An 18,811-nucleotide genomic window follows, 5' to 3' on the forward strand; every position below is an offset into this window, starting at 1 on the left:
TCCTTCCTTCCTTTCTTATTTCCGTTCTTCTACCACCAGTGATATTACTGGGGCTCAGTCCCTGAACAATGGCAGATTTGCCAGATACCATTCCCCTCCTCATTTTTTTCTTTCTTTTTGATAGAGAATGAGACAAAGTGACAGGGAGGAGGGAGGGAGAGGGAGAAGGAGAGAGAAAACTGCAACATGGTTCCACCTCTCCTGAAGCTTATCCCTGTAGGTGGGAATGTGGACTCGAACCCATTTCTTCGTAAAGGGTAATGTATGTGCTCTACTGGTTTTTCCACCTCCTGGGCCCAAGTTTCTAGCTTCTGGAGCTCACTTTATATTACTAATGCACATTAGCCAAAGGAAGAACCACCAGCATCAACAACATAACCCTACTCCATTACTTCACCTCAAAGTCTAGAACTCAAGGAATGATATGAAACAGTGATTAACTCAGTCCTAATTTTTTAAAAGAAGGTCCAGATGAAAGGTTTATAATGCTTTCAGCTTTGTTTCTGTAAATCAGAATTGCTGTTGAGTGCTTGCTTTTTAATGCACTGTCCTCTCATTGTTGCCTTTGGGTATAAGCAATGCAGGAGGCAGCAGGAGAAATGACAAAGAAAGCAGGAAACATGGAAAGACATTACTACAGCAGATTCCTTATACTCATTAGAACAGCTGGTTCCATTATGTTGAACCAATTATCCCTAATGGCATTGAACTAACATCTTTTCCTACTATTCCGTTTTCTTCAACAGCCTAGCAGAAACTTACCCTACTATAAATATGTTTCAAGGTTACTACCAAATTAGCCACAGAGACCATCAAGTAAATAGAAGCTAGAGCACTCATGGTACCCATAAATATGATATCAGGAACTCCACCAATAACAGTTGATGAGGCCAAGAGTAAGGTTATTGTTTGGCTTTGATGAAGTGATTTTGGTCTTCCTTAATAAACCTAATAACTGAGACTTTCTTTTTGTTCCTGTCATGATAAACATGATAAACAGCCTTTTTTTTCTTTTCAACACATTATCTTTTGTTATTCTTGTTGTCACTCTATCTATCTGGGTCTTCTTTTTTTCAGATAGAAGAAAGTGAGAGGGAAAGACACCACACTTCCTCTCTAGTAGATTTCTTGTTAACCTAGTTTGTGTACTTTTCATTGTTGTAAACTAACTAGCAACACCTGTGGACATTGTGAGTTTAATTCTTGAAACAAAGCCGACTCTCATCATGATTTGGGAATTACCAAAGTATCACTTATTAACTCTAGGCCTGTATTTTCCTTTTTCATTTAAATCAATATTTGTCTAAGAGAACGGGAAAGAGCAAGTGGTAGGCTGTGGTGCTTTGCTTCTTTTGTTCCTGCTTACTATCCACATTGTACTAAACAAATTTCAGGCTACTTCTCTTCCCATTTATTTACCTTAGAGAAAATCTGTTAGTTGACATTTTCTTTATTTAAAAATAAACAACTTTTTTCAGTTTTGTTTTCTTCTGTTATTGCTTAGTTTGTAATTGCAAATGTCGATTACTCAGTGCCTATCTGGAGGGTTTTTCCCATACTTGTGAATAGGGAATATGGTGAAGGGCATGCTTGATTTACAATAAAGATGAAAACCAGATAAAACCAGTGCATGTAGTCTGATGGGAAAGCCCCACAGACTAAACAGCCGTACCTCTCAGTGAGCCCTGCATCCCCAAACTGCACAGAATCCTGCCTGCTGAACAACCAAGCATTCTTGTGGCAGAAATACAACTATACTAACTGGTACTGCATACAGCAATTTCCAAAGTGACAACATCAGAAATCCTCCACCCCACACTTCTCAATAGCTCTCTCCTGACCCTGAGATGCACATTGCTTTTCACAGGGAAAGGATTTTGCTTCTCTCTTTAATCTCCTCCTTTTTTCTCTAACTTCAATTTCTTTATGTTTCTGGCCTGCGTGTTACCATTTGCTTACCACTAACAGTATGCTGTTGAGGCTTTCCTGCTTCCCACTCAGCCCAGACTTTGGCACTTTTCACACACTGATCTTCTGATCAGTTTAACATAGGAAAGCTCAAGGAAGCCATGTACTGGTTTGTATAGTAGTATATTTTTGAACTGCCTACTCTTGACCAGTTAGGGTGTGCTGGGGATTTGCATTGGATGCTACACACACACAAAGCCAATCAATCTGCATGCCAAAAGGAAAAAAAAAAGAAATTAACCCTTAGAGTACTGCTTCAGCCAACTGCTTTGGTTTACTGAATTTTTCCAGTTGGACAATGTTTCCTTCCCACTCACAGTGCTGCACATAAGCCTGTAAGGATTCCATCCAGAACATCAACCAGGATCCTCTCCTCCTCAGCTTTCCTGAGATGCTCCTGGGTCCTTTATTATTACTCAAGTAATGGCTTTTAAAAGGGTCCAACACACATTCCCCATGTTTAATTGAAAATGGCACTGCATTCAACGTGCTTGAGAGTTGTGAGGGACTTTTTTGGCTTCAGAATGTGTCCTCAAAAAGAAAGAAGTCAGTTCTTTAAGGGTTAATATGAAATGAAGGAGTTTGGTGGTTTCTCCTGATTGTCCTTCCTCCAAGGTGTCTGCATGATCCTCTTTAGATCCTTAGATCAACTGGTGAATGATAATAAAAGTTACTATATATGTATAGTTATAATAACAAATAATGGAACAAAAGACTGAATGGTTGAATGAAAGATCCCTTGGAAATGCTTGCTTGAATATCATAAAGAGTAGAAAGACTCAATGTTTTATTTTATGAACATTCACTTTGTCCTCTGCCCCAACGCCACCACTGCCCAGCATAGTAAGTTACTTGATGTTGCTTTTTCATTTACCTCTTGCTTTTTCTTCTTCTTCCTGTCTAATAGCCCAATAGAATCCTGCCAGAATTTCTACAGAGATTTCACGTTACAGATCGACATGGCTTTCAACGTGTTCTTCCTTCTCTACTTTGGCTTGCGGGTAAGTTGGCACCACATTGCTTGTGTCATGATGGGGCATTGTACCTAGGAACCATTTCTCATAGAGCCTGTTTTCGTAAGCAGAGTGAAGGTGGGGGTCCCCACAGAAGACACATACCTGCAGTCTGATTCCCAATCTATATAAAACCTTTTCTTTAGCTCAGCATTTTCTGAGGTACATGGTAATTTTGTTCTAAAGAGGAGAAGTAAGGATTGAATAAATTCCTCTCCTGGCTGACTAGTTCTCATTCCACTATTCACACATGAGTGCATTTTTCTCCTCATAAATTTATGTTTATTAGTACTCTCTTAGCTGGATCTTGAGAGAACAATTATAAAGACAGACTCAGTGTGGTTGATTGGCAGAATTTGGGCATAATGGCCTTATAGTAGACCATGTTTATGAAGTGAACTTTGTCAAATGTGAATTATAATGGTGTGTGGTCACACATTATTCGTGTGTGTGTATGTGTGTGTGTGTGTGTGTGTGTGTGTGTGTGTGTGTGTGTGTGTGTGTGTGAATGAATGCACATATGTAGACCTTATTTACAGTAGTATTTACATTAGAGTCTAGAGGAGGTAAGACTATTCCATCTTTCTTGTAATTCTGTAGGAAACAATGGAAAAACAAATTAGTGCCCATTCTTTCTTCAGGACTACATAGTAATAATACATTTTCTAGAAAAGGCTGCATTCATATTTTAAAATAAATAAATAAATAACATGATTGTACAAATAGAATAACCCAATATCTCCTTTGAGATTCCCCCACAAAAAAACAAAACATACACTTCAGCAAAAAAAAAAAAAAAAGTAGAATTTGAATGCTGGTACCATGCTTCCATTTTCTCTCTCTCTATTTTCTTTCCCCCAGTTTATTGCAGCCAATGATAAGCTGTGGTTCTGGCTGGAAGTGAACTCTGTAGTAGATTTCTTCACAGTTCCCCCAGTATTTGTGTCTGTGTACCTAAACAGAAGTTGGCTTGGTAAGTTAATCTCTGTTCCTTTATATTCACAAGTTCCTGAGCATGACTGATACACATTGTAGAATCTTGAGCAGATTAGAAAGTTTTATGTATTAATGTGACCAACCTTTGAAGTTTTAGAAGTTGGTGGTGGCAAGATTTATTTATTTATTTATTTATTTATTTATTTATTTTCACACTAGCCCAGTAAAATGTGAAGTTAGTGCTTCAAGTAAAGCAATTTTATTATTGTTGATGTTTGGTGGCCATCATTGTCACAGCCAAAGGCCTCCTTGTTCATCACTTCTCATTTAGTAACTTGGAATCAAGATTGTGGACAAAGAGGCCCAAGGAAATTTAGGTCAACTCTCCAAGTGGTTGATTTAGTTGCCCCAAAAGGTCTGACTGCCAAAGCTGGCTTTCATCTGCATTTTAGTTTTATAAAAAACAGTGGGTCCTTCTTAGTTTATTTATAGTTATGAGTGCCTTTGTGTGGCTGCATGAGAGAAAGCTTCTCAGGTTATTCCTCACAATGAAGGAGGGGGCTGAACGTCTTCAATGTTAAAGGAAGGGTTTTTGCTGGTATTATGTTCGAATGTCACACTCTATATCATGATGTAAAAAATTTGGGGGCGAGAAACTAGCTGAGAAGATGGTCAGAAAGCTTAGAGTTTCTCTTTATTGTGCTGATGAAGTTTTTCATGATAAGTCTGCAGCCATGGGGTCAACTTGGCAAGTGAAGAGATGAAAACAGCTCTTGGAGGATTACTGGTCCCTTGTTTTTTGAACAATTTTAACTCATTTTTCTTGAAAGAGATATATAATGTGTTATAGTAAGTAGAAACATTAAAATGTGTACAAAGAAGATAATTGATCTTCTCCTCCCTCTGCTTCTATTAGTTTCTCCTTAGGATTTCAAGTGTTAAAGACTTCTGTTCTAGGGAGCGAGGCGGTGGCGCAGCGGGTTAAGTGCACATGGCGCGAAGCACAAGGGCCGGCGAAAAGTTCCCGGTTCAAATCCCCCGCTCGCTCCCCACCTGCAGGGGGTTAACTTCACAGGTGATGAAGCAAGTCTGCAGGTGTCTATCTTTCTCTTCCCCTCTCTATCTTCCCCTCCTCTCTCCGTTTCTCCCTGTCCTATGCAACAACAACTACAGCAATAACAATAATAACTACAATAATAACGATAAATAGCAAGGGCAACAAAGGAGAAAAAATAAAAAATTAAGAAAAAAAAAGACTTCTGTTCTTCATATCCTCTACACGATAATGTACATATATTTCCACACCATCCCTACCACCAAAGTTCTGTGCCCCTCAACCCCCGCCATAATCACCATAGTTCTCCTAAAGTTAAAGTGGTGGGTTGACTGTATATGTTTATTTTTCTAGTTCAAGTTTAAGTGTTTCAGCTCTCTATATTTCATTTAAGAGTGAAATCATGCCATAGTTGTTCTTCCTTTTTCTTCTTCCCTCTTAGATAAGAGAAACAGTACTTGACTCCCTCTGCTGTTCTCCATGTTCTCTTTCCTCTCAGTGATGGTGCAAAATAGAGATTCCTTGTCACAAAAGCTCCAGGTCCCTGTGGAAGTGGGATTCAGTGCCCTCTGGTTATCTTCCCCTAAAATTTCCCCCTCTGGGAATATGGACCAAGATTCTTTTTTGGGATGCAGATGGAAGGAGTTCTAGCTTCTGTAAATGTTTCTATTGGACATGGACATTGGTTGTTTCTATCTTTTCCTACTAGGGTTCTGGAGAGGTAAGGTTCTGGGACATGTTGATGAGGTCATTTGTCTAGGGAGGTCAAGATGGGATCATAGTAGTTTATTAACCACCACTATTCATATGCAGGTATAATTTTTTTAATATCCACCTGGGCTATTGCTGGGGCTTAGTGTTGGGATTATCAATCCACTGCTCTTAGCATCCCTTTTCCTTTTTTTTTTCTTTTTTTTATTTGATAGGATAGAGAAATTGAGAGAAGGGATAGAGAAAAAGACACCTGCTTCACTGCTTGTGAAGCATACCCACTGCAGATGGGAAGTGGAACCAAATCTAGTTTCTTGTGCATTCTAACATGTGCACTTAACTGGGTGCACCACTGCCCACCTCCATGCATATATGATTCTATAGATACTTCTAACTTCCTGAAAGACAACCTGATAACTCAAAGAATATGTATACTTTTATTTGTATAGATATTTATGGATAGCTTTAAAAGATAGTATGTCAAAATGTGCGTCCAGAGGCCTGAGAGGTGGCATGATTACAGACCTCTGGACTTGTAAACATGAGGCTCTAAATTCTATCCTTGGTACAACATAAGCCAAAGTTTTCTGACTGCTCTATCTCAAAATAAATAAATCTAGGGGCCGGGTGGTGGCGCACCTGCTTGAGCACATATGTTACAGTGCTAAAGGACCCTTGTTCGAGCCCCCGGTCCCCACCTGCAAGGGGAAAGCTTCACAAGTGGTGAAGCAAGACTGCAGGTGTCTCTCTATCTCTCTCTCCCGTCTTCATTTCTGATGATCTCTATCCAATAAATAAATAAAGATAATAAAAAATTTAAAAGTCTTAAAAATATCAACACGTATTATATTCTTATTGTAATTGTCAAATTGTTATACATCCAATATTTTAAAAATAAGCATAATATTTATATGCATTTTTATGCACTAATTACACACTACATATATAATGGGCCTCTGTGTGCGTTTCTTATAAGGATTCCATTTTTTAAATATTTATTTTATTTATTTATTCCCTTTTGTTGCCCTTGTTGTTTTATTGTTGTAGTTATTATTATTATTATTATTATTGTTGTTGTTGTTGTTGTCATTGTTGGATAGGACAGAGAGAAATGGAGAGAGGAGGGGAAGACAGAGAGGAGGAGAGAAAGATAGACACCTGCAGACCTGCTTCACCGCCTGTGAAGCGACTCCCCTGCAGGTGGGGAGCCAGGGTTCGAACCGGGATCCTTAGGCCGGTCCTTGTGCTTTGCGCCACCTGTGCTTAACCCACTGCGCTACCGCCCGACTCCCACGGATTCCATTTTTAATTTGCTTTCTTTTTATGATTGCATTTGCTTGCTCAGTGGGAAAGTTCTTGCCCTTGATCTGACACATTCTTGCTTAAACTGAGTTTTTTTTTTAGCCAGCATGATGAGACTATCAGAGATGCACACAAATCTGAGCCGTGTACTGAGCGTGACCTAAAAGTGCTCCTGTGCCAAGTGTCCTGCTTGGTTTCTCTCAGTTGGAAGATGACTTTGTGACCTGGAAAACTCATTTATCTCCCTCCACCTTCTGTTTCCATCTCTACATTCTGGGCTAGATTATTTGAGAACGTCTCAAAAAGTCTTACATCATTAATGGGAAATTTGGCCATCTAAGGGTGATGTGAGAAAGTACTGGAAAGTTAGTGAAATTAAATCAACAACATTTTCAGTCAAAATTATGTCTGGTTATTACAGGAGGCTCTTGCTCACCTAGGAGCAAAGGGGCCCAAGAGAGAATGGACAGTGGCATAAATTTTCTTTTTTGTCAAGTCTGAGGACTAAAGGGAAGTTAGTCTAAATTGTCCATGCTTCTGATGGGTAAACCGAGGGTTCATAAAAAGCAAACCTTGAACCTGGGTCCTTGTGCACTGTGACATGTGTGCTCAACCAGGTGCACCACTACCTGGCCCAGAATTCTTTTAAATTAATCATTTAAAAAATGTTATTTACAGGCTGGGTGATGGCGTACTGAGTTGAGCACTCATGTTAAAATACACAAGGATCAGGGTTCAAGCCCCTAGTCCCCACTTGCAGGGGGAAAGCTTTGCGAGTGGTGAAGCAGGGCAGCAGGTATCTCTCTGTCTCTCTCCCACTCTACATCTCCCTTCTTTATAGATTTCTGGCTGTCTCTACCCAATAAATAAATAAAGATATATATTTTAAAAAGTATTATTTAATCTTGACTTTTGGAAGTATTTTGTGACCCAGTAAAATCATCAACCACAAGTAAAAAAAAAGAGGGGGTGTGGTGGAAAGTAGCTTGGGGGAAAGGAGGAGTAGTGAGATAGCCCTTTGCATTAGTGGTAACTAAAGAAACATACTTACATTGATTCCTGCCATTTGATCATTAACTGATCACGATCTGTTGAGCTTCTCACATGTGTCAGGCAATATTTCAAATGACTGAGGAAGCAAAGTTGAATAAAAAGGACAAATGGTCCACCTTCTGACTTTGCAAAACAAGAAAAAAAAATGTAGTATATTTGGAATTGAACTGATCTACGCCAACAACCTTATCAATTATGAAACTATACAAATAACTAAAGAACCTTCTGCTTTTGGAGGAGGAGGAATCTCCTTTAACGAGACTCTTTTGTTTCTTTGCTAACTAACTATGCCCAGTAAGTGAAATCTAACACTGGTCTCCTGTTACAGAAGAAAAGTCAGTCTAATATAATATTTCAAGGAGTTTGCTGTGTTGAGTTAATACATAGGTTATTGTGTCATGAAACAATGGTTGTACCAGTGAAACAACAATTTCCTTGATGTCTGCTTGATAAAGTTAAGGGAATAATTTCATTCAATGGGGAATTTCAGCAAGTGCTACCCTTTCCTGGGTAAATGAGAAAGTGCTGCCTTTCCTGGCTGAGGTTTGGGATCAGATGCTGGAACTAAGCCTATCCCAGTCCTCTTCTCAGATTGCCTGTGCTCTGTAGAGAGATGAGGGTGGTCTGTTACTGAAACTTTAAGGAAAAAATGGAATGATCACAGGGATAGAACGCATAATGGTTATATATAGAGACTTTTTTACCTGAGGCTCCAAAGTCCCAGGTTCAATCCCCCATACCACCAGAAACCAGTGCTGATCGGTGCTCTGGTAAAAAAAAAAAAAAAAAAAATAGAATGACTTTCTTGACCTCCATATCTTTCACAGAGTCTTACTTTTCACAGAGTATAGTCCATAGCATATCTGAGTTCTTAATAACACTATATGGTTGCATATTAGAACACACACACACACACACACACACACACACACACACACACACACACACGCCGTATTTATCTACTTTTTGTATTATTTTTGCGTGTGTCATCTTAGTGCAGTTGACAGTCTATTCATATAGCAGCTGCTATTTATTATAGTTCTTCTATGTACTGACCACTTTTACACATTTAAAATCACTCCTTAAAGCAAATCTGTGAAGGAGGAATTCTCTCCATTTTACAGATAAGGAAACCGAGAGTCAGAGAGATTAGCTCCCTTAGCTATGATCACACAGTCTGGGAGTGATGGAAGAGATGGTTTACGCTAACATTTTGTTTGTTTTGCCACCAGGTTTATTTATCAGTGGGATTTGGTACCTGCATAACAACTCTACCATCCCTTTTTTTTTTTTCCTTTTCTACCATTTATTTTTTCTTTTCCTTTTTTTCTTTCTGATAGAGACAGAAAGAAACAGAAGGAGAAGGAGAAGGAGAAGGAGAAGAAAAGTGAGAACGAAAGATCTGTAGCACTACTCCAGTGCTATGAAATGTCCTCCCTGCTAGTGGAGACTGGGGGCTTAAACCTGGGGCCTCATGCATCAGAATGTGCGATCTCTACCAGGAGCACTGCTGCCCAGCTCTAGTGTGCCCTAGATTTGGTCAGACTTTCTGTCTATATTCTTTGCTTCCGTTCTTAACCTTAAGAGTGGGTTTGAGGAGCCCACTGGGAATGCCTGACCTGATCATGCTGCATGATGTTGGCATTTCTCCACCCACTATTACTCACAGAGGGCTTTCACTTCAGGCAGGCAAGGAGAGAGAAGAGATCTTATTTCAAACTCATGCTCTCCTGTCTCCTCATCTCCTTCCCACTCTCCTTCACCCACCTCCAGTTTCTAGAAATGCCAGGTGAATCAGGGAAACACGGAGAGATGGCATGGTGTCTCATGAGTCCTGGGGAAATTTAGCAGCTAGAGGAATGGACCTTCTCTACAGGAGCAGGAGGTGGGGTTGGGGGTGCAGAGAGGCACTTGTACAGCTCTTCAGGTCCCAGTTAGCAGATGAGAGTGAGCCATGGTCCTTTCCTTGACTCTGCCATGTCCATTCAGATCTTAGTGCAGTCACTTACTAACGGGTGACTTTGAGCAAGGTTTTTTCTTTTTAATATGTCATAAGCTCAGTTTTCTTACTGGTACAGTGGGGGAAGCCACAGTCATAGCATTCTCCTCATAGAATTATAGTGGGGTTCAGTGGAGGAACGTCATCCAAGACCACATACCTAGGATGAGTGTCAGGAACAGGAGCTCTGATCATCCCTGACTTTTCTGTCTAATCCACCTGTCATTGTAAAGCACCAGGGAAGGAAACAAATTAGAGTGGAGCCAAAAATAAAGTGGTGGGAAGTGAGGACATCCATGTTGGCAGGTGGCAAGTCCCAGCTTATTTCAATTCCTGTTCCCACAGGCTAGCTTACTCATTTCTGTTTCTCTCACAGACTCCTTATCCTACCTCTCAAAATTAAATGTACCTTGAAATGAGAGGTGCATCTTATTTTCTCATTTGAAGGACATGTTCTGGGGAGAACTTTGTTTTCCTGCTAGTCCTATTTGTTTGGGAGTTATACCCCCTCCCCCCAGATAGGTCAGTGTGTTCTGGTACATTGGATATGTGTCTTCAAGGGCCTCGCACACTTGGCTGAGTGCATGTGTTCTATATAATGCAGATGGAACCAGGTTCAAGCTTTTGGTCCCCACCTGAAGTAGGGAAGCTTTATGAGTGGTGAGGGAGGTTTTCAGGTGTCTTTCTCTCTTCATCTCTATCGCCTGCACTCTCTCTTGATTTCTCTCTGCCTCTATCCACTAAATAATATAAAACTATACATTCAGAATTATGCTCTTCTGAATGGTCTAAAGAAGATTCCATTTCCCCACATTTCTCAGCTCTGTTTTCTTTGGTTTTGCCCTCAGGGATATTTTGGGGAGCTTCATGCCTGCACATGACTTCACCACTCCTGGTGACTTTTTCTTTCTTTTATGATACAGACATGAGGAAATAGAGGGGTGGTGGATGCATGGTGGTGCACCTGGTTGAGCGCACATGTTACAATATGCAAGGACCCAGGTTTGAGCCCCCAGTCCCCACCTGCAGGGGGAGAGCTTTGTGAGAGATGAAGCAGGGCTGCAAGTGTCTCTCTGTTTCTCTCCCTCTTTATCACCCCTTTCCCTCTCAATTTCTGGTTGTATCTAACCAATAAATAGATAAAGGTAGGAAAAATTAAAAGAAAGAAGGAAAGAAATAAAGAAAGAGAGGTAGAAAGAAAGAGACAGAGCAAGAAAGAAATAGAGGGCTGGGTGATATTGCACCTGGTTGAGCACACATGTTACAGAGCACAAGGTCCCAGGTTCAAGTACCTGGTTCCTACCTTTCAAGTGGTGAAGCAGTGCTTGCAAGTGTCTCTCTTCCTTTCTATCTCCCTTTCCCCCCATCAATTTCAGACAGTCTCTATCCAACAAATAAAAATAGTAAAATAAAAATAAAAATAGTGAAATTTAAAAAAAGAAATAGAAAGAGGGGGCAGGCAATAGCACAGTGGGTTAAACACACATGGTGTGAAGCACAAGGACCGGCTCAGGTATCCCAGTTCGAGCCCCCGGCCCCCCACCTGCAGGGGAGTCACTTCACAAGAAGTGAAGCAGCTGCAGGTGTCTATCTTTCCCCCTCTCTGTCATGACCTCCTCTCTTGATTTCTCTCTGTCCTATACAACAAAAGCAACATCAACAACAATCATAGTAACAACAATGATGATGATAAGCAACAAAGGGGGAAAAATGAGCTCTAGGAGCAGTGGATTCATGGTACAGGCATCAAGCCACAGTAATAACCCTGGAGGCAAAAAAAAAAAAATAGATATACTTGCAGTGCTGCTCTGCACTTTGTGCCATACCCCTTCCCCCCCCACACACCATATACACAGGTGGGGACTGGATAATGCTGCAGTCTCCAGCCTGTTATCTAACACTTTTTTTTTTTTTTTTTTGTGAGCCAGCTATGTGCTCAGTACTGAACTATGTGGAACATATGCTTGGCTACCCACTTTCCTAGGTTTATTGTGGTTTTCAACCCTCTGCTTTTAATGATAAAATCAAGGATGGGTGTGATAAGGAGCCCTAGTTATTAGAATTGTAACTCAAAAACTGACTCCACGCTAGGAAGATGGGGCTGTACAATGGTGGCATGCTAGACTTTCATGCTTGATGTCCCGAGTTCAGTCTATGGCACCAGCATGAGTCAGAGCTGAGCAATAATTGCTTTGTTCTCTCTATATCATGAACAAAATAAAAAAAAATAATAAAACAACTGAGAACAAATATTTTAACTGTGTAAGACTAGTTTTTAGACCTCAAACCCCTTGGAAAACTCTGCTAGAAAACAGGAAACACTGCTAAAAATAGAAAAGTGAGCTAGTCCTCAGTCAAAGGGCAATTATGATGATTTGGGCTATCTGCTCATAAATATATGCCTTATAAATATAGTTCTTTTGTGTCAAAGATAATATAAACAGGACTGAGAAAAGTACAAACCCTTAAAAAGAACTACAAAAGGACAAAACAGTTCCTGTTTGAGATCAATGTTTCAATCTAGTTTTGAAACCAAAATAAATATACATGCAGCAACAATGGGTAACACAGCCTACCATATAATTAAGTCCGAAATTGTGAGGTACTGGCTGTCAGGGCTGTGGGAGTTCCAAGGAGAAAGTGCTCATGTGGGCAGAGGAATTTGAGGCTTTTGTAAGAGGCTAGGGCTCAGCCCAGGCTGACAGTGATGGGTGAGACAGGCAGAGTGGGAAATGGCAGGTATTTCTTAGAGGAGAGGCACCTTCTATGTATGGAAGATGGTCGATGCTCACAGATCCCATTCTAAGTGTTATTTCCATGTGCGAGGCGGTGAGCATACAACCCTGCAAGATGGGTGCATTAGTGTCCTAGAGCTGCAGTCATAACGTCATTTAGTGCTTTAAGATAACACAAACTCACTCTCTTGTGGATCTATAGAAGTCCAATGCAGGTCTTTGTAGGATAAAATCATTCTCCATTCCACACAGTTTAAGGAAAATCCTATTTATTTATTTGTTGGTTTAAAGAAACCACTAGGGTTGGTTATCACTGGGGCTCTGTGCTTATTCAGTGCCTGGTGGCCATTTCTCTTATTGTCTTTGTCTTCATTGTCTTCTTCTCTTTCTCCTCCTCCTTCTTCTCCATCATCATCGTCATCATCTTCTTCTTCTTCTTCTTCTCCTTCTTCTTCTTCTTCTTCTTCTTCTTCTTCTTCTTCTTCTTCTTCTTCTTCTTCTTCTTCTTCTTCTTCTTCTTCTTCTTCTTCTTCCCCTTCCCCTTCCCTTCCCCCTTCCCCTTTCCCTTCCCCTTCCCCCTTCCCCTTCCCCTTCCCCCTTCTCCTTCCCCTTCCCCTTCCCCTTCCCCTTCCCCTTCCCCTTCCCCTTCCCCTTCTCCTTCTCCTTCTCCTTCTCCTTCTCCTTCTCCTTCTCCTTCTCCTTCTCCTTCTCCTTCTCCTTCTCCTTCCCCTTCCCCTTCTCCTTCTCCCTCTTTTGTTTTATCATAGAAACAATGAGAGAAAGTGAGAAAGAAAAATGAGTGTCTGCAGCACTGTCCCACCACTGGTAAAGTTTCCCTCCTATAGGTGGGGACTGGGGGCTTGAACCTGAGTTCTTGTGCATGATAATGTATACACTCTACTGGATATGCCACCAACTGGCCTCCAAAGATTCCATTTTCTTGCTTCCAGAGGTCACCCACATTCCTTGGCTTCTGGCTCCTTCTTTTGTCTTTAAAGGCAGCAGCAGTGGATTGGGTCCTTTTCAAGCTGCTTCTCTCTCCCTTCCATTCTGTGGTTACCTCTCCTTCACTTTCCTTTTTTGCTTCCCTTCTATTCCCTCTCCCCTCCATTTTTTATTTGTGATTAATAGTGGGTTATAATACTTTAAGATTACAATGTATAATTTCACAGCATACCTACCACCAAAGAACTGTCTCCCCACCCTCCTACTTCTCAAAGATCCTCTCTCTTTGCCTTGTAATGACCCTTGTGGTTGGGCTCACTTGGACCCCCTCTCCCTATCTCAAGGTCAGCTGATTGGCAACCTTAATTTCTTGACTACTTTCATTGACTTTTGCCATGTAAGTTATATGTTCATAGGTTACAGAGATTAACATGAACATTGGGGGGGGGTCTGTTTACAAAAAAAAGGTGTTATTATTTCTTTTGTTCCAAAAAGGAAACTAAGACTTGGAGGGGCTAAGTAACTCCCCCAAACCATAGAACCAGGGAGAGCTAGAACTAAAATCTATGCTCCTGTTCAGGCTCCGCTCAGCCTTTTGGAACCCAGGGCTCTAGCAAGCAGTCAGGACTCTACCTCTGTACCACTGCCTTCCTGCACTTTTCATGTTAGAGAAGGAGATTCTTACAGAATCTCTCTCCCCTCACTTCTACCTACTCACTACCCCTTTGGGTATAGTGAGTTATAGGACAGATAAGTATCACTTTTTCTCAGACAAGGCACATTGAAGTCCAGGCACCTTTGATAATGAGCCTGCAGCTACATTATGCAGGGCATATGTTTGACCTACAGTTTCCCTGCTGGGAATTGGGCTTTCCGTAGAAACTGGGCTTCTTTGTTGTTGTTGTTGTTATTTACTTAAAAGAGTAGGGAGAAATTGTCATTTCAGAGTGTCAAGTGAAGTGGTCACGTTGTGATTGTATGTTAAGCAGTTTGAGAACCATGTAGAGGTCAGGACATTTCTTCCCATTTCAGTGGTTATTCTTTTAGGAGCTCAGTTTAAGATTCCTCATTTCTTCTATTTCATAGGGGTACCAGGCCCCAGGACTACTTCCTTAATTGCAGAACCTCACATCAAGTGAAGGCAGGTTGAAGTCAGAAACTTTTGTTGACTAGTGATAATATTAAGTGAGAATAATCAGGAGTGAAAATGTGGATTATCAAGAATAAAGTGTTTTAAAGATTAAGAGTATGGGGGTGGGGAGAGGCAGGCAGGATCCAGGTGGGAAAACCTGCAGGGGGAAAGATTCACAAGTGGTAAAGCAGGGCTGCAAGTGTCTCTCTGCCTCTCCCCCTCTATCTCCCCCCTCTCAATTTCTCTCTGTCTCTACCCAATAATAAATAAAAGCTTTAAGAAAGAATTAAAAAAAAAGAGTAAGGGTATCTAGTGAAGAACTTTCCCATATTTTTTATACAGATAAAATGCTTATTCTCATAAATACAATTATAAAGCAGCATTTTATGTAACAGCTATTGCGGTATTGCAGGTATAGCCTGTGAGATATATTCTAATGGCAAAGGTATATTTTCTATTATGAATAACTTTAATAAAACAAATTTCAGTTTTCAGGCATCTGTTATTTTCAGTACATTGAGATTATAAGAACAAAATACTGATAAAAACAAGCATACAAGTTAACAGAAGGTGCTTGGGCCCAAGAATAAAGGCCAACCCCATGTGAATAGCTGAGATACAAACCCTGACCCCAGGCTGCACCTTCTCTGTAGGCTTCGTGTGCACTGTCAATTAGAATCCCATGGAGAATTTTCCAAACTCAGGATGTTCAGGTCAGATTTCCAGCCTATTAAATTAGAATCTCTGCTTTTGGCACAGGGAGTGCTCCAGACTCAGCATTATAAAACACTTGCCAGAGGATTTTAAAGTGCAGTAAGAATGAAAACCACTTACATGTGTCTCGATTCCTCCTCTGAACTCCCCGTCACTGTGCAGATGAAGTGCTGGCATTTCTCATCCGGGGAGCTGTGGGGTGGCATAAGAGAGTCTGCATTTCTACAGTCTTCAGGGTGATGCTGTTCCTTCCACTCTAGGGACCATACTTTTAAGTACTTAAGGCTTTTCAGTCTTAACCATGCTATCCAATGTGGTAACCAATTGACCACTACATGTGACTATGTAAATACTGAACAATCAAAAATGAAATACCAGCTTAGTTTCACAGTCACACCAGTCTTATTTCAATACTCAATAGTCCCATGTGGCCAGTGACTTTATGATTTTGGGCAACCCATGTGTACATTCCTGTCAGCACACAAAGTTCTTTTGTAAATATAAATGTAAAACTTATTATATGGAACACTATATAGTTTTACTTTTTTATCATTTCAGACCCTCTAGGTCACATTGACAGTCTAATAAATGTTAATTACAGCTATTTTTTAGTGGAAAAAAAATCTGGTAAAATGTTCATGTCTAAAAGAAGAAATAATATTCATGATTAAATGCAGCAGCTTTAGTATTCTGTTAGAACAAAACCTCACCACCACCCTGTCCAAAATTATATTAAATATACTTAAAGCCATAGTAGGCAAAAAAGCACAAAAGAGGCCCTGCCCTGGTCATGACTTGTGCCCCAACTTCTTCCCCAAGGCTCTAACTGAAGCTTAAACCACGCTTTGGCTTCTGGAGGGATAGGTCTCTGGCTCCCCCTATTGGATATTTCTGGAATTTTCTGCATTAGTGTCAGATTAATGGAGGGGAGATAAGATTGATTCAAACTCAATGGGCAGTTTGTGGTTAGCAGTGGTGGGGGATAAGTTCACTTTACATTACCATAAAGTATTTGGCATTTTATCCCTTGCCTTGACTTGAGTCATGACTGAGGATTTTCTATCTTCCCCATCTCCTCAAGGAAGTTCCTAGACACATCCCCTGGTGCCTGGAGGGAAGGGTCTTTTTATTAATTAATTAGTTAATTAATTAATATTTTTGGAAGGGTCTTTTAAGAACCACCTGGACTTTCACTGATGATATCTAGATTATTTAAAGCCTTCTAAATAAATCTTTTTTTAGACAGTGTCTTTATTGAAATGATGATAGTAATAAGAGATAAGTTGTGGTTTCCCTTTTTGAGGATCAAATGTTATTGGAGCTGTGGAGGGAAGGGGAGGGAAGAGAGAGAGAGAGAGAGATGGAGAGAGAGAGACATGGACAGAGACACACACACACACAGAGAGAGTAGCCAAGAGAACTTTAAAAGAGAAAGTACTTCTATCAACAGGGTCGTGTAGGGTGTGTTCATATTACTGTGGGCATGTGCGTAATATATATACACTTGTAATCATCTTAAGTGATCTTCTAAGCAGAACTATGAAATGACACTGAGGTTTAGGTAAGCTTAGTAATCTGCCTGTACGGTGTATGGGATAAATGGCAGAGCCAAGCTTTGAGCTCACAAATCTATCTCTAAGGTCCATATTACTCAACAGCATATTATGTTGACCTGAAAGTTGTAGCGTTATTTAGTCATAATAATTAACATTTGAAAATGAGCCTCTCATGGCCAAGGAGGTGGTATAGAGGACAGAGTCTTGCATTCTCATGCATGAGCTTCAGAGTTCAATATCCCACATAGAATATGCTAGAGTCATACTCTGGTCCTCACTTCTCCTCATCTCCTCATCTATCTCTACTTCTTACTTTCACAAATAAATAAATATTCAAAATTTAATGAAGAAATAGTTTCTTGGTTGGGGAGGGATAGCTCATCCTTTCAGAAGAACAAATCGCATACCCCAGGCTTCTGAGTCCACAAGTTCAATACCTGCCATCACATCATGCTGGATAATGACCTTTGCTCTTAACCTGCTACTCTACCCCTCCTTTCTCATCCTCTTATAATAAATAAATAATGACCTGGGAAGTGACACAGTGGATAAAGTGTTGAATTATAAACCATGAGGTCTTAGGTTCAATTCCTGGTGTCATATGTGCCAAAGTGATATGGTGGTTTTCTTCCTCCTCCTCCTTCTTCTCTCTCTCTCTCTCTCTCTCTCTCTCTCTCTCTCACACACACACACACACAAATAACTAAACAAATGTTTTAAAAACTGAAGTTCCTCCTTGCTCCAGTCTCTTGAAAAAAGACAGAGTCTCCCTAGTAGAATTTAACTTTCCCTTATTCAGCTTTACTTTGTCTGACAAAGTTAGCTTTGGAGTGATTAAGGGACCTGTAATAGGAGGTAAGTAAGGAGGGTATCTAGGTTTAAGAAGAAACTATTCCATTAGGTACTTTATGGTGTCATTTTGGGTCTTTCTACTTGCTTGCTACATGTATTGACTCCCTGCAAACTATAGTGAACCTTTGCTCCTTTGCTTTAAGGTGTGTTTTCCCCTGACTTATGGATATGTATACATATGCCCTATCATGGGCCCTCGTCTATATCTAGGTTTTGAGGTTTGTTAAGGGGTGTACCATCTGAACTGGAATTAAGGAATCCTATGAGCTAGGAAAGGTCTCACCAGAGTAATGAAGCTGAAGAGTTGACATTCCATGCCTGACATCTCTGGACACAGTCTGAAGTGAAACATGACAGGTGATATTGGCTGCACTGATTGGGTTAGGATCAGCAGATGATGTATTATTTGGTATGAATTTCGAGAAGCCTGAAGGAAAGTGAACCCTACCCTAGAGTTTCCAGGACTGGGAGAAATATAGGTTTTATAGAGAAAGGGGAAGGTTCCTGCTGTCCTAAAGCTTAAGGGGGGCAATAGATAGATATTGCTATAACCAAATCATTTGGCAATTGGGTTAATTAAAAAAATCCCATTGTTAAGATTTGCTATATCATACAAGACCTCACCATAATTTATGTCTTTTAGTAACACCACCAGTTGCTTCTGTTCTCCCTGGTCTAAGCTTTTAGGAGATTTAGTATTAATCTCCTCAATAAAGTTTAAAAAAGTAATAATATAAAAAAGAATCTCACTTTCCAAGTGAGAAAGGAAATTTTGAAGAAATGTTATTCAATGAATTTTCTTGAACAAATAGACTCCATACAGTCTCTATAAAGTTGGTGA

The 18,811-nt window shown here is 40.3% G+C and overlaps 1 protein-coding gene across 3 annotated transcripts in view; it reads left to right on the forward strand.

Moving 5' to 3' along the window:
- KCNMA1 (potassium calcium-activated channel subfamily M alpha 1) overlaps positions 1 to 18,811 on the forward strand; it is a 638,320-nt gene that overhangs the window by 269,683 nt on the left and 349,826 nt on the right. For all 3 annotated transcript variants that reach the window (XM_060170921.1, XM_060170943.1, XM_060170877.1), the window contains exons 3-4: positions 2,876 to 2,969; positions 3,843 to 3,954. In XM_060170921.1, the coding sequence (XP_060026904.1) occupies positions 2,876 to 2,969; positions 3,843 to 3,954 (206 nt within the window). The remainder of the gene's footprint in view (positions 1 to 2,875; positions 2,970 to 3,842; positions 3,955 to 18,811) is intronic.

The sequence above is a fragment of the Erinaceus europaeus genome, chromosome 1 (genome assembly GCF_950295315.1).
Source record: "Erinaceus europaeus chromosome 1, mEriEur2.1, whole genome shotgun sequence".
Taxonomy (NCBI): domain Eukaryota; kingdom Metazoa; phylum Chordata; class Mammalia; order Eulipotyphla; family Erinaceidae; genus Erinaceus; species Erinaceus europaeus.